This window comes from Doryrhamphus excisus, linkage group LG2 (assembly GCF_037039965.1).
Source record: "Doryrhamphus excisus strain RoL-2023G ecotype Guam linkage group LG2, RoL_Dexc_Guam_v1.1, whole genome shotgun sequence".
Classification (NCBI taxonomy): domain Eukaryota; kingdom Metazoa; phylum Chordata; class Actinopteri; order Syngnathiformes; family Syngnathidae; genus Doryrhamphus; species Doryrhamphus excisus.
This window is the reverse complement of record NC_136358.1, coordinates 3,512,562-3,527,938: the sequence shown is the minus strand read 5'-3', so window position 1 is coordinate 3,527,938 and position 15,377 is coordinate 3,512,562. Positions and strand designations below refer to the sequence as shown.

At 41.5% G+C, this 15,377-nt stretch overlaps 3 protein-coding genes across 4 annotated transcripts; all 3 read left to right on the top strand.

Annotated features, from left to right (window-relative positions):
• The first annotated feature begins 428 nt into the window (after positions 1–428).
• On the top strand, positions 429–3,885 carry fis1 (fission, mitochondrial 1). Of its 2 annotated transcripts, none has more exons than XM_058066220.2 (5): positions 429–559; positions 1,018–1,150; positions 2,403–2,479; positions 3,264–3,369; positions 3,440–3,885. In XM_058066220.2, the coding sequence occupies exons 1-5, from the start codon at positions 467–469 to the stop codon at positions 3,541–3,543; spliced, it is 513 nt and encodes a 170-aa protein (XP_057922203.1). In that variant the 5' UTR covers positions 429–466; the 3' UTR covers positions 3,544–3,885. The 2 variants fall into 2 exon arrangements, with proteins under 2 accessions (XP_057922203.1, XP_078651741.1); XM_078795615.1 differs by lacking the exon at positions 429–559 and adding an exon at positions 578–662.
• A 166-nt stretch (positions 3,886–4,051) lies between these two features.
• On the top strand, positions 4,052–8,468 carry cldn15a (claudin 15a). The gene is made up of 5 exons (XM_058066217.2): positions 4,052–7,275; positions 7,352–7,516; positions 7,721–7,802; positions 7,869–7,976; positions 8,167–8,468. The coding sequence occupies exons 1-5, from the start codon at positions 7,059–7,061 to the stop codon at positions 8,261–8,263; spliced, it is 669 nt and encodes a 222-aa protein (XP_057922200.2). The 5' UTR covers positions 4,052–7,058; the 3' UTR covers positions 8,264–8,468.
• A 1,286-nt stretch (positions 8,469–9,754) lies between these two features.
• Positions 9,755–15,120, top strand: dnajc3b (DnaJ (Hsp40) homolog, subfamily C, member 3b). The gene is made up of 12 exons (XM_058066213.2): positions 9,755–10,108; positions 10,183–10,293; positions 10,387–10,511; positions 11,248–11,322; positions 11,899–12,042; positions 12,109–12,290; positions 12,365–12,484; positions 12,549–12,654; positions 12,784–12,904; positions 12,978–13,110; positions 13,183–13,331; positions 14,530–15,120. The coding sequence occupies exons 1-12, from the start codon at positions 10,030–10,032 to the stop codon at positions 14,667–14,669; spliced, it is 1,485 nt and encodes a 494-aa protein (XP_057922196.2). The 5' UTR covers positions 9,755–10,029; the 3' UTR covers positions 14,670–15,120.
• The last annotated feature ends 257 nt before the right edge of the window (positions 15,121–15,377 follow it).

The window sequence follows — 15,377 nt, the reverse complement described above, 5'->3', positions numbered from 1 at the left end:
AGTGGTTGCCACCCGGAGGGGTGGGCGCGAGGGACAGAGGTTTCCCCGCTTCTTCCTGTTGTGATTGCGAGACCGCATTCAGGTCTCACGTGGCAAAGAGTGAAAGTTAATGTTTGTGAAGGGAATAAAGTTTTCTCCCAAATTATATATAGACGCTATATAGTCGCTATATAGCAGTAGTCGCTTTTGTAACATTCTTTTTGAAATGGTTTTATCAACAAACACGATGTAACAATATTAAAACAAAAATACAGGTATTTGTTTAAATGAACATCGAAAGAACTGGAAAATTCTACACTTGTATCGATCTAACATTTGGATCAATTCGTCCACTACTTTTAGTTACACATTCCTGAACATTATGACTTATCCTTATTATTAACATAATCATATAAACTGCATAGAAAATGGATAGATGGATGGACCACCGTCACAAGTTGTTAGTAGCATTTTTTCCAGGTTTCTCATGTCACGTGACAATAAGTGGGCGCGTCCAAGTGTCATTTCCGGAAACATGGAGGCTGTGTTGAGCGATGTAGTAGCGCCAGAGGACCTCCTAGTAAGTTTTTCTGTTATTAAGCTTATTTTTGTCGTTGGTTAGTAATTACCGACTTCTAATGGCTCCACGAAATGTTTGTGAGGTATCCTGCGCCCTGACAAAGGTTGAGAGTTCCAAGCGAAAGCGACGCTTTGTTGGTTAATTTGTCGTGTCACGTAGCTAGCTAATGTCAACGCTGATGTTTTGGACATTGTTATTACCTTGATTAGAATTATGACCATTTGAATTGTAGTTTGAGGTCTAATGTGAGTCTTGGGTACCTGAGTCTAACTTTAAAATACAGTAGTGCGACAAAGTGCTATCGTGGCTAACAGTATAAAAAGTAAGTAGTGGTAACTTATACATTATGTCATGCTAATCATGAGTTTCTGAGTATAGAGTAAGAAGGTAGTATCGAGGCTGACACTATGTACAGTAAGTGAGTACTTCAATTACGTCATTCCGGCTATGTTTTCCAGAAATTTGAGAAGAAGTACAACAATGAGCTGGCGAAAGGAGCTGTGTCCAAAGATACAAAGTTTGAATATGCTTGGTGTTTAATCAGGAGCAAATACACGGATGACATCAAGAAAGGGATTGTGTTGTTGGAGGGTAAGTGCGTCATCGTTAAATTTACATATAATTTGCATATGATGTTAAAAGCATAACGTCGTAGGACAGAGTAAAAACACCTTAATTACGTTTAGAAGTACATATAATCTTCATTCTTGGTGTGTTAATTTAAAATGGGCAATAATTTCACCAAAATAAAATAACTTCATTTGATCTCGGACAGCGTCTCTGAAAGCTCTCTTATCACATGTTGGCAATTTTTTAAATGAGCACAATTGAACAGCGAATAACAGAGTTTATGTGTTTGCTGTGTTTATTCTATGGCTCACTTTAACATGACTCGTGTGGTTTGTCAATAGCACACTCGACTTGTGACTATATTTAATAGCAAATGATCTCCACAAATATTGGCAATACAGGCCATTACAAAATAAACATACCCTCCTCTTTTATCCAGGCTAACTTAAAATTAGCTGAAAATTAACTGAAATAGCTCTTGCTGCGTAAAACAGGGTGAACTCCACCCTAGTAGATTATGGCTCGGAAGCTGACTGTACACTGCCGGCTTGTGACTGAATGTGGAACGATACGTGCTTTCACTTTTGAGTCCCCAAATACCATAAGACTCACAGGCAATGCCAGAAAAAGTCGCTAGATTTGTTGCTAGTCAAGTGGGCTTGGAATGTCGCCAGATCAAGTGACAAAAATCGACAAGTTGGCAAAACTGGTCTAAGTACAGTACTTCACATGCTTACTGAAAAAGAGTAGGAAGAAGAAAATTTTATTTAATCTGACTTCTTCTCAGTAATTCAGCAATTACGTGTTCATGATTTTGTTATTTAGCACGTACCACGTTACCAATGTTTAATAGTCAAAGAAATGTAAAGTTTCTAGTTTGTAGTTAGCTTATATGTAGTACTATACATAGTAAATTTAGGAAACAAATACATACATAATTGTAAATAAGGAATAAAAATGGGGAGAAACATTGTGCATTAATAAATAAGTGAATGATGTATGGTAAAGAATATCTTAGTTAAATAATGACAATAAAAGGAGTAAAGTACAGGAGAACAGCCATAAATAATGTAGGACAGATAACTACAGTATATAATAGTTGCCATTCATTTATCCATCCATCCATCCATCCATTTTCCGATCTTTTTTGCAGTGTAGATGCACTTTTGTTGTTATTTTCCGTACAATAAGAACTTGCTTCTCATCATCATAATAGCCACAACATTTTCTTTTTAAAAATTCAGTTGAATCATTTATTTTATTTGTTGTTCAGAACTTGTCCAGAAATCCTCAAAAGATGACACACGTGACTTCCTGTTCTACCTTGGCGTGGCCAACTACAGACTGAAGGTAAGGAAATGCAGATGTCACTTTATTTGGATTGTAATGGTACGGCATCATCACATTTTAGTGTGTACAAGAGTGCCCTGATACAACTTTTTCACTTTTGATACGGAATATCGGCTGATACTGATATCAATCCAATATCAGCACAAATCATCAAATATCATCTTGTATTATTTATTTTGTAGTGTGAAATGTTGGAAAAATCTTGATCAAGGGATTTTACTCAAACAGAATATTAATCAGCAACAGTATGAGAAGTACGTGGAAAAATGAACCAATGGACGACAGACGGTAAACATGTTTGATACTGTCTTTATACAGCAACCTTTATACCGTCTTTTTTGCTGTTCACTTCTATTATGCAGCCTCTCCTCCTCAGATCTCCAGTCGCTTGGCATAGCGAAGGGGTGCTCAACTAAACACTTGCTTAAGGGGTTGCTGTAACAATATGAATAAAGCACTTAGCCTTAGACCTTAGCATCAAATCCAGTCTATATCAATATGAACGATATGCTTTTTTTGATATCGTGTTTAAAAAAAATGTTGATATTTTAAAAACATCAATATATCGGCCAGCCCTAGTTGTATTCAACTTCCCCGGTTCTGTCCACCACAGGAAACCTTTGCATGACAAGGTTTGCACTCAGCTGCAATGTCTTTTTCAGACTTTAACAAATAAATACACATTTTTAGTTGGGTTAATTTTTGTGTATCAAAGCCTTGCTTTCTTAGCATTGCACTGTTGCTGACAAAAAAAAATAGTGTAATATCTAATAATGTGTTGCAGGAGTATGAAAAAGCACTGAAGTACATCCGGACTCTCCTGAGGAACGAGCCTGGCAACAAGCAGGCTTTGGAGTTGGAAAAGCTCATTGATAGGGCTTTAAAAAAAGGTAAGATTGGGGTTTTGTTTTTAACCCTCGTCGACACCCTGAACTCTAAGCCCGGCGTATTGTTTTCTAGATGGCTTAGTCGGCATGGCGATCGTCGGGGGAATCGGCCTGGGTGTGGCTGGATTAGCTGGGCTCATCGGTCTAGCGGTGTCAAAGGGAGCATCCAAGTCTTGAGCACGGGACCGCGTGTAGCCATTAATGCTGGACTTACACATTCAATATTAAAACAAGAAAACAAATCGAATCTAAAATATATATATAACATTTACACCTTGCTATATATATGCTAAACAACATGACCATTCTTGGCAAGCCCTAACAGGCCACTTATGTACATAAAAGTATTGAAATTGCAGCTTTGTTTATGACACGGTATTCTTACTTCAAATCCATACGTGTAAGAAGATGTCACATCTGTTAGGTATGCAAGGGAGCACTTACAGGAAGTAAGTTTGATTTCTATTTAATGCCATGGTTTCCACCATCATAACAAATAAACTCATTTTGAACAGAAATGCCATATTGACTCAAGAAGTGATTCCCTCACTTTGGAATACTTTTATCCACGTAGCAAAGTCCAGCAACACCGATTTCACCTTATCGACGCTGTGGAAATTTTGGCAAGTACATTGTGATCTTTCATGATGCGGTTTAGGCTCCACAATAACAATAAAAGCACACTCACATCCTGGCCTAGTTCACTCCTCGTCAATCAAAGTTGAGATCCAATATGGACACGCTGCTTTATGATAGCGTGTTTGTGTGTGTTGGGTTGGGGGTGTTATGGTTATCGGCCTCATGGCGCGTTACACATTAACTCACCTGACAGGACCGAAACTCCCCGGGACCAACCAATAATCTTGGTGTCAAAGAGGTTATTGCGAGTATCCAAGATGACACGTGCATCCCGAAACATTTTTAACAAATGTTCTTTTATTTCAATATACATTTTGGAAATGCTTATTGCCTTTTATTACAATTACTTAAACAGTAAAAGTCCACATGCATCCCTCTTTACTTTTTTTTTTATACAGTAAAGTCTCGTTATATTGATATCGGTTATAACGAATTACTACTTATTACGATACTATTTTCATTTCCCGGCAAATTTCTAGTCTTTTATGATATAATTAGTTCCGTTAGTACGATACCCGGTTATTATGATAATCCGGTTACTACGATGCCCTTTTCATCTCCCGCCAGCCAATTTGGTCTGCTTATATCGATACAAAAGCAGCTTAAATCAATCTTTGCTTAAGGATTTCAATACCAAAAAAGAACACGGCGAACGGCTGCTTCCAGTCAACTTTATTTTTCACACTTCCACCACCAGAGCACAGCACACACACCGATTCCCGCTCTTCCTGGTTCACAGGTCATGCTCAACCCGCCCCACATAGCTGGCCAAACACATGCCTGCAACAGAAGAACCAACTGACATAGCATACGCACCTGTTCCAACGAAGACACATGCGTACAAATACATGTATTTAATTGTGTTGTATTCAGATATCTTTTTATCGCTTGCAATAATCACTGTTTTTCATATGTACATGCTGGCGTTGGTGGAGAGAAACCATGTCGAGTGCATTATTGCCCACTTTTAATGCAGTTCGGCGCAGGATCGGATATATGGATAGTCCGGTTATATCGGTATTTTTTCCGACTCCCGAGAATATCGATATAACGAGACTTTACTGTACTTTATTTTTATTTATTTTTATATTTTTCTAAACAAAACGTCAACAGCAATACAAACACACTCAAAAACAAAAAGGGGGCACTGCACATACACAGCACACAATTTGGTTATCCCACATTCCCTGTCATGGTGCAATTAGAGTAATTTCCTTGATTTTTGTCCGTGAACGGTGTCCATTTCACCCATTTTTCTCCACATGTGTCTTCTTCAGTCCTCAATCTATGTGTTAACAGTTCCATGTCATGTATTGTGTTCATCACACAAAGACAGTCCTCCAATATTTGGGGGTCTTGGGTTAAGCCATTTTTTGGTAATGGCTTTTTTTTACATGCTACCAACATGATTTTATACCGATACCTATCTTTTCTTAACACAAGGTCTCCCACCAGGTGGCCCAGATACAATGTCTCACATGAAAAAGTCACACTGTAACCCAAAAATCCTCTCCATGGTTTTACATAGCCTCTTCCAAAAATGAATGATATTTGGGCAAAGCCAGAACACATGCGAATGAATGGTTGACATTGACTGTACCACACTGACGCCAGCATGGCTGGGTAACCTTAACATATTTTTCTTTAATTTCTGGTGTAATGAACAATCTAATTATATTCTTCCGGCAATGCTCCCTCCAGACCCGAGATGATGTTGTGGTGTTTTGGGTCATAATCATAACCCAACCATTCAGTTTCTGTAATGTTTGTTTTGAGCTCTTTTTCCCCATTTTTCTTATATAATGAATATTTGCCTTACCCGCCATTAAATTTTTATATACTGTGGATACTATCTTTGTAGTTTTTGATTTGTAGGCAGACATTGCCATTTGAATTCTATTCATCCAGAATCCCTCCTTACTTTTACAAGTGCACATAAAAAAAAAAAAAAATCTGGATTTTTTTTTTGTTTTCTGTCTTTTGCAAGAAATCAGATGAATAGTAATAAGAGGACACATAAAGTAATGCTAAGCCAACAATGGGGTAGTAAAAACAAGCCATAAAAGCAAATGTTTATGATGGGGGCAGGATCCACTTTTCATAAGTTTAAGTTGGACCAGTCAAAGCGCCATCATGTCAAATTAGTCACACTTTTTGAAATTGATTGACAGATATACAGTTAGTTAGTTAGTGCACCTAATAGTTGCTGTTGTAGTCTGAATAAAGGCTGTAAATGTAGAAAGGTGAACTCATTCATTCTTGTCGGGTGGCATGTGGACAATTCCACAGCCTCACTCTTGACCTTTATCTGTAAAAAAGCCTCCAGTGTGAGCTTGTGTGCTTTTATCTAAATGGTGTCAGCTTAGCAGACTATCTGTGTGAGAGAGTCGGCTATCGGGAAGCTAATTCATCAAGACACATAAACACACACACACACACACCATGTTGGGCAACCTCACACCTTTTTGTTATTGGATTTCTACTTCCTGAATTAAGCCTGTTGTACACATACACTTTTGTCATATCTTAATAATTAACCTCCGCCTTTTGTTATTAAATGTTATTTGTTCCGTTATGCGGTACATGAATGAAGTAGTACACAAGCATGTTTGTTTGCAAAACTCCTGTATGGCGTGGGAGTGGGTGTACATGATGAATGAGTACAAACAAAACAAAGCAAAAACATACGAAAATAAAATGATTCAAAGAAAAAAACAAAATAAAAAAATGGCACAAAGTAAAAAAAAAAAAAAAAAAAAAAGGCAAAGTGTGCATGGCAACAATGACCATTGGACTCTGCGTGATAAACACCTGTTCCGTTTCATGGGCGTAAAATAGAAGCAGATATGCGCTTTGTATGGGGCGGAGTGGGCGGAGCGAACCGACTATAAATCAACGTGTTATCACACCACTTGTAATGCTTAGCAAACCTTTTTGACACGACGCGCACCTACATCACATCCGATGCTTTGATTAGCGCTGCGGCGTGGATACATACACTTCCTGACGACTTAACGGGACCTGAGGAGGGGGAGGAGGGGTGGCGCGCGGTCATGGATCCCATTGTGGAAGTAGTCGCCTTGGTGCTGGGCTTCCTCGGCTGGGTGATGGTGGGGGTCGCTTTGCCAAACCGTTACTGGAAGACGTCCACCGTGGACGGGAACGTCATCACCACATCCACCATCTATGAAAACCTGTGGATGTCCTGCGCCACCGACTCCACCGGCGTTCACAATTGTCGGGAATTCCCGTCTCTGCTGGCTTTGAATGGTGAGTTGAATACTTGACGTGTGGACATTGGACAAGTGGAGATTACTGACATTGAAATAATTGTTGACCTTTCCAGGCTACATCCAGGCGTCACGGGCCTTGATGATCACATCTGTTGTGATGGGTACCTTCGGCTTGGTGGCGGCCCTTATCGGCTTACAGTGCTCCAAGGCTGGAGGGGACAACTACGTCCTCAAAGGGAGGATAGCCGGCACCGCTGGAGTCCTTTTCATACTTCAAGGTGATATAAATGAAAGTGTTAAGAATGCAGCAATAACAGCATTATGATTATGGTTGTGATAAAGAGGCTTGTGTATAATAAAAGGTGTGTTTTATTGCATATAAAAATCAATGGTTGGCTTCCAGTAAGACTTTGGACTTGTGTGTAATTCTGTGGTAGCCACAGCTTCCTTAATCATTAAAGGAGACTCTTACTCCACAATAGGTTTGTGCACAATGGTGGCCGTGTCATGGTACGCCTTCAACATCACGCAAGAATTCTTTGACCCGTTCTACCCGGGAACCAGGTAAGCGACGGCGTGACTTTGTAGAATGGTTATAATGCGACTGATTTGATTTACCTTGTCCCGTAGGTATGAAATAGGGGAGGGGCTTTACATTGGATGGTGCTCGGCCGTGCTCGCCATCGCTGGGGGGGCGTGTCTGACGTGCTCCTGCAGGATGGCCTCACAGGAAAAGTAGTGAGTGCTCCGCTCATCCCAAAACATGCTCAATTTAGAACCACTGTAAATAGAAAAAAAAACACATTAAGTAATTTCCAGAAGGTTAAAAAAAATCACAATTTGCATAATCTCTTGAAAAATCTGAACATATTTTTAAAAGACTGTATGTGTATTATTTGATAATATTATTTTGTTTGTCTATTTACAGCCCTTTGCCTCATCAAACAAGAGGAACCGTTTATTCTGGACCAGCCCGCACCAGAAGTGTGGTTGCCAGCACTTATGGTCGAAATGCATACGTTTGAATAACATCAGCGGTGATGCCAGTAAAAGAATATTTTTTATTTTGTACATAGTCAAATATTCACATGAAATCTATGAATCTCCATGTACAGTAAATGTGTGTATTTGTATAGTTTGTTTTTTTTTTACAATATGCACAGTAAATGTGTATTTTGGGTCATTTTAATATGAACATTTGAGTAAATAAAAATGCAAAAAAAGATATTTCCAGTCCAGTGTGATTCATGATAGTAAAACATGATATCACGGCATTCAATGCTTGGAATGCAGTGTGGTGATATTTTAGTATCACCGCATGCTGTGTGGTGAGGGAGAGGGCGGGGGTCGGGGGGCTGCTTATTGAAATAACCCCTCCAATAAGAAGAGTCCACGTCTCATAGTACGAAATAGTGATACTGCAAATCATGGTATCATTTTGATGTTTTTATTTTTATTTTTTCAATGATAATATAGGAATAATAAATTACAGGACTAATATTCAGGCAAAAACATTAACATTTTAATAATATCGTTGATTGGATTTAGGTTGCACGGCGACCGAGTGGTTAGCGTGTCGGCCACACAGCTAGGAAACCCGAGTTTGATTCCACCTTCGAGCATCTCTGTGTGGAGTTTGCATGTTCTCCCTGTGCCTGCGTGGGTTTTCTCCGGGTACTCCGATTTCCCGGTTTCCTCCCATATTCCAAAAACATGCTAGGTTAATTGGTGACTCCAAATTGTCCATAGGTATGAATGTGAGTGTGAATGGTTGTTTGTCTATATGTGCCCTGTGATTGGCTGGCCACCAGTCTAGGGTGTACCCCGCCTCTCGCCCGAAGAAAGCTAGCATAGGCTCCAGTAAAATAGTGTGTCACAGTACATGTTACTGTCACTGTGACATAGTGAAGCAGAGCCTCCCGTCATAAAAGGAACAACTTAATGACCCTGAACACACCACCATGATGATCAGTTCTGAGATGAGGATTCCAGAGGTACTTTGTCATGTTCTCGTGGCCTCTATACCCAAGAGAGTTAAGGCAGTGTTGGAAAATAATGGTGACTGCTTTACATTGTATCATAGTGTTGTTTCTTTAGTGTTGTCCCATGAAAAAATAATAATATTCACAGAAACGTGAGGGGCGTACTCTTCTGTGACATACAGTAAAGACGGTGGAACCTCGGTTTTCAAACGTTTTCTGTACCTTCCCTCCTCCTTCCACTTGGCACGGTGTTCACCAACAAGTGTTCAATAAAGGTAAAAGTAATGTTTACATATTCATGTATTCGTTTGATTTGTCATTTATATGTATTTCACAGTTTTCATTAAATAAAATATCGACTTCACTCTCGTATTGACCCAATACTTTGGTATCTCTGGTATCGATATTCGGATCGATCCGTCTTCACCTCGAGCAACCGTGTACTGTACATATGAGCCACAGGGGAAGAAGTACAAGTACTACAAACAGATAAGAGCTACACTTATATTTCAACCTGTTAGTATTTATATTTCTTTATATAAATACATGCTATGTACGATTAATCTAAGTTCAACTAAAGAGTTGTTTTTCTAAGGTGGAACTTTGCAAGGAACCTTTCTGCCGAGGGTGTGCTTTTAACCCGGAGCATTATCATAGCCGGACTAAATACACCACTGCCTGCTAGTTGTATCCGTTGGCTGAAAATCACAATTTAACCCCACAAGAGCGCTTCAATGAGTTTCAAGCTGAACCCAGAGGAAAAGCATAAGTTATTATCTTGTGTTGTGAGTGTGTAAATCACAGCCAAGATGGACTGGTGCCGCCTGACTGGATTTAGCGGGCTCCTATGCTCCTTGTCCCTGCTCACTGCCATTCTGGAGCTGCAAGGTAAGAAAGTAAATGGAATTTAAACTCTATCTCTTAACGATGACTTGACGAAAAGCGGCCATGATATCTTCCAGGCGTGTTGGCGGCAACTCGAGCTGAGATAGAGCATCACTTGGAGATGGGCCGCCATCTTCTGGCAGCAGGACAGCTGGCTGAAGCTTTGTCCCACTACCACTTTGCTGTGGGTAAGAGGACACATCATTCATGGACGTCATTGCACTATTACTGTAAACAAACCACTAATATATTATAAAAACAACTAATGTAACATTCTCCAGAGGCTGATTCCAATAATTACCTGACGTTCTACAAGCGTGCTGCAGTATTCCTTGCCATGGGCAAGTCCAAATCTGCCCTCCCGGACCTGACCAGAGCCATCCAGCTCAAGCCTGACTTCCTTGCGGTAAACCTGACATAGGACTATGGCTGTGTCTCAAATACTTCAATAAATACACTGCATGTGTACTTCATCCGGGGGGCAAAATGTGGCAGGTAGTGCTGTCCCAAATCAAGTACAGTACTGTTATTGCACACTTAATGGAAATAACAATCCCAACATTTAGACGCTTCTTCTCTTCTTTTTAATTGTGAATTGCAACCACTCAAGTTAGTCCCTCCACTTCCGCTACGTGTCCATTGCTGCACAATAACCATTCAGGGCATTTTGAGTGAAACATCCGGGCACTTGCTAGTGTGAACACACACAAGTGTAAGTATGGAAATGTGCAAATTGAGACACGGCCTGTGTTTTGCACACTTCCGTAATTACACATGAATACGTACAGAATACTACAGATCCTGCATATTTAGTTCCTGAGGAGAGGGGCCCAGTGTAGTTCTCTCCAGAGCACTACACTAAACTAGAAAGAACTACCACAATATTTATGTGCTTCCACTTCTTCGTCTCTTCTTTGCAACTGTGAATTGCAACCACCAGAGTTCATTGTTGCACACTCAACATTTTCACTATGTGTGCAACTTAAGAGCGCAATGCATTTTGCAGTATTTCTCAGCTTGAACGTATTATTCGCTCAAAAGTGTGAAGCGCATGAATGAGACACAGCCTGTTTGCTTATGAATTGCTTCTCTCGTTTCCACACACACTACTTCCCTTGTGTCTTTCTTTTGTGCTTGTCCAGGCCCGGCTGCAAAGAGGGAATATCCTGTTAAAGCAAGGGAACGTGCAGGAGGCCCACCAGGACTTTGAAGCAGTGGTAATTATGGTTACATATGCTATAAATCTAAGTCTATGACCTATTCCTATGTATATTTTTTGTGATATGGCCTGAAGGTAACATAACGTACACACTAAATTGAATTTGCAGTAATGAGGAATATGTTTTTTTAACTAAAGACTCCTCCCTATGGGTGTAGTGTGGACTGGTCGCCAGCCAATCACAGGGCACATATAGACTAACAACCATTCACACTCACATTCATACCTATGGACAATTTGAAGTCGCTATATTAACCTAGCATGTTTTTGGAATGTTGGAGGAAACCGGAGTACCCGGAGAAAACCCACGCATGCACGGGGGGAGAACATGCAAACTCCACACAGAGATAGCCGAGGGTGGAATTGAACCCTGGTCTCCTAGCTGTAAGGTCTGCACGCGAACCACTATACCGCCGTGCCGCCCCACAAAGGAATTACCGGTATTTAAAATTTAAAGCAGAGCAAATTAATCCACGATGGAGAGAATGCCAAACGGTTCATAGGCAGGGCTATACTGGCTGGTCAGCCATTTTGTAGACCTCTGAAATTGGTTCTGAAAAATGTTGTTTTCCAGCTGCAGCGCTCTCCAGAACACCCAGAAGCTCAAGAGCATCTGATGAGAGCCAAGGAGCTCGAAAAGCTGCAGGAGGGCGCCCATGCCACGTACCACCGAGGGGACTACGCTGCCACCGTCTCGTTGCTGGAGCGAGTCATCGAGGTGCTTAAAGTGGAACAAATTTCACTTTCCATGCAGGGCTAATTATGTCACAATGTTCCTTTTTAGATTGCTCCGTGGGATCCTGAGTCACGGGAGCTCCGTGCAGAATGTTACATTCGCATGGGTGACCCACAGAAGGCCATCCAGGACCTGATGCCCACCACGAGGTTGCGCAACGACAACCGCGCCGCCTTCCTGAAGCTCAGCATGCTGCATTACAGCCAGGGAGACCACCACGAGTCGCTCAAGTGAGCCCGGAACTCTTTCACAGGCACACACAGGTCAGTTCTCGCTTTATTCATCATTCTGACTTTACATACAGCCACATCCGGGAATGTCTGAAGCTGGACCAGGACGACAAGGAGTGCCTGAGCCATTACAAGCAGGTGAAGAAGCTCAGCAAACAGCTGGATTCCGCAGAGGAGCTCATTCAGGACGACAGGTGAGAACCATGGCCTTATCTTCTCGTCTTGTCCAGCTTGACTAGACCCCGTCCTCGCCCTTAGATACCAGGACGCCATCGACAAGTACGAGACGGTGATGAAGACGGAACCCCATGTGCCGCACTACACCATGCGAGCCAAGGAGAGGATCTGCTTCTGTCTGCTCAAGGTGAGGCTTCCACAATGATAGAAACAACACTTGTGTTGTTTCTGTCATCAGCCAATTGTGTACAAATACAAACAATAGTTATTCGGCCACAAGGTGGTGCCAAATCTTTGAATGGTTCTCCGTCTCCAGCTCAAGTCGGTCATGGAGGCCATTGACGTTTGCTCAGAGGCCCACCAGAGGGACCCTCGTAATGCCAAGGTCCTGCGAGACCGAGCCGAGGCTTTTATCCTTAACCAGGACTATGAGAAAGGTAGGAGCGCTTGCCTATAACTCCACTGGGGAGATGTTTTTTTTTTTTTATTGTTGATGTCATCTCACGTCAGCTGTGGACGACTACCGAGAGGCGCTAGAGTTTGACAGCCACAGTAATGACATCAAGGAAGGACTGGAGCGAGCACAGAAGTTGCTGAAGATGGCTCGCAAGAGGGACTACTACCAGATCCTGGGAGTGAGCAGGTAATGGTCCCATGTGCGAGCAGACCTTTTGGCTTCCTGCTTCCTGCTCACTGATCTGGAGACTCTCCTCAGGGTCGCCAACAAGCAGCAGATCATCAAGGCCTACAGGAAGTTGGCACAGCAGTGGCACCCTGACAACTTCCAGTCAGAAGCTGAGAAGAAGGAAGCAGAGAAGAAGTTCATCGACATCGCATCTGCCAAGGAGGTCCTCACTGATCCAGGTGAGGAACCCACATTCCAACACATCACAACAACACGGCTTGAAAAACAACAAATTGCTAAAACTCCGTTAGCAGCCTAATACTTGCACGCTGCTGACACCAATTCCACTTCCTCTTTACTCCTTTCAAAATACTTCACACTTTTATTTTAGTAGTGATTATGAGCCGTTAAGTCTGTTGATGCTGAATATCGTGCTAGCGTTCAAAGCTAGTCTTCATCTCAGCTCCTTTGGATTATTAATATGTGGTAAGTACAGGTCTTTTTTTAGTTCTTTAGTAACACAGAATAGGCTGTTTTTGTATCAAAAGAAGGGGCGGCACGGCGGTCTAGTGGTTAGCGCGCAGACCTCACAGCTAGGAGACCAGGGTTCAATTCCACCCTCGGCCATCTCTGTGTGGAGTTCTCCCCGTGCATGCGTGGGTTTTCTCCGGGTACTCCGGTTTCCTCCCACATTCCAAAAACATGCTAGGTTAATTGGCGACTCCAAATTGTCCATAGGTATGAATGTGAGTGTGAATGGTTGTTTGTCTATATGTGCTGGCAACCAGTCCAGGGTGTACCCCGCCTCTTGCCCAAAGACAGCTGAGATGGGTTCCAGCACACGACCCTCGTGAGGAAAAAGCAGTAGAAAATGAATGAATGTATCAAAAGAGGCTATTTTTAATGTGTTTTTAACATAATTTACATAATCTAACTTTACGGGACTAAAATTGCTATATGATGAAAAAGAATTTTACTAGGAAAATTTGAAACAGTGATTTTAAAAAAACACTGTTTCCGGTTTCCTCCCACATTCCAAAAACATGCTAGGTTAACTGGCGACTCCAAATTGTCCATAGGTATGAATGTGAGTGTGAATGGTTGTTTGTCTATATGTGCCCTGTGATTGGTTGGCGACCAGTCCAGGGTGTACCCGGCCTCTCGCCCGAAGACAGATGGGATAGACTCCAGCATGCCTGCGACCCTCGTGAGGATAAGCGGTAAAAAATGAATGAATGAGACATGACAAAAACAAAATAAAACAAAAGTGAAGCAGTTTGCATTTTGTTCCCCTACTATACCCAAAGTGAACCAAACCATGACCTTAAAACCAGATCTGGATCTTGATGATGGCGTGCAGTTCCATCCCTCCTGTTGGACATGCTGAGGACATAAAGACAATTCAGAAAAAGTAAAGTTAATTCCTGTCCTCCGCAGAAATGAGGCAAATGTTTGACGCAGGCGAGGATCCGCTGGATCCAGAGAGCCAGCAGCAGGGCGGAGGAAACAACGGACACGCTTGGCCTTTTTCCTTCAACCCCTTTGAGGGCGGCAGCTTCCACTTCAAGTTCCAGTAGACAAGGACGAGGCGTCAGGGTGAGGCTATCTTTGTTGAAACGGCACACACGGGAGGGGGGGAGGGGGTAAACTATGACGCTTCCTTTGACATACTTAATCATTTTGTGCCATGTTTAGATTAAGTTTTTTGCGTGACTTAACAAAAGGACTTGACATCATTCAGGGGGAAAGATGTAGACATAGTTTTAGTTTTAAGCACTTTTATTTTGAAAAACTCCACATTTTAAGAGTTGCTGTTTCAAAATAGCAACTACTTGCAAACCAAAAGTGTCTTAATGTGTTGGAAAAGCATTCATCTGAGACATTGGATAATTCACTGCTTGTTATTTCTACACTGACGTTCAAAGCGTTATTTATTTGATAAAAACAAGTTATTTATTTAGACAGTTTTATTTGTACTGTCGTGGTTTATGTTGCAGAGGTTCAACTGCATTAAAATGCTCAAATGATAATTTGGTGTGTGTGTTGTCTGAAGCCAGGTCGCAACAAACGAGTGATTTTTTTTTGGCATTTCCCAAATCACTGTGTTTGTTTCGTTCCTGGAGAGTGTAGCTGTGGTGACCATTAAGTGGTAAAAGTGTGTACAAAATATCTGCATGTCTTGCAACCTGAAAAAAAAAGCTCCGTTAGTTTGACATATATTTAAATATATTTGCTGTTAGGTTTAATTTTTACTATGCGCCGCAGGCTAAGAAAAACAAGCCGTA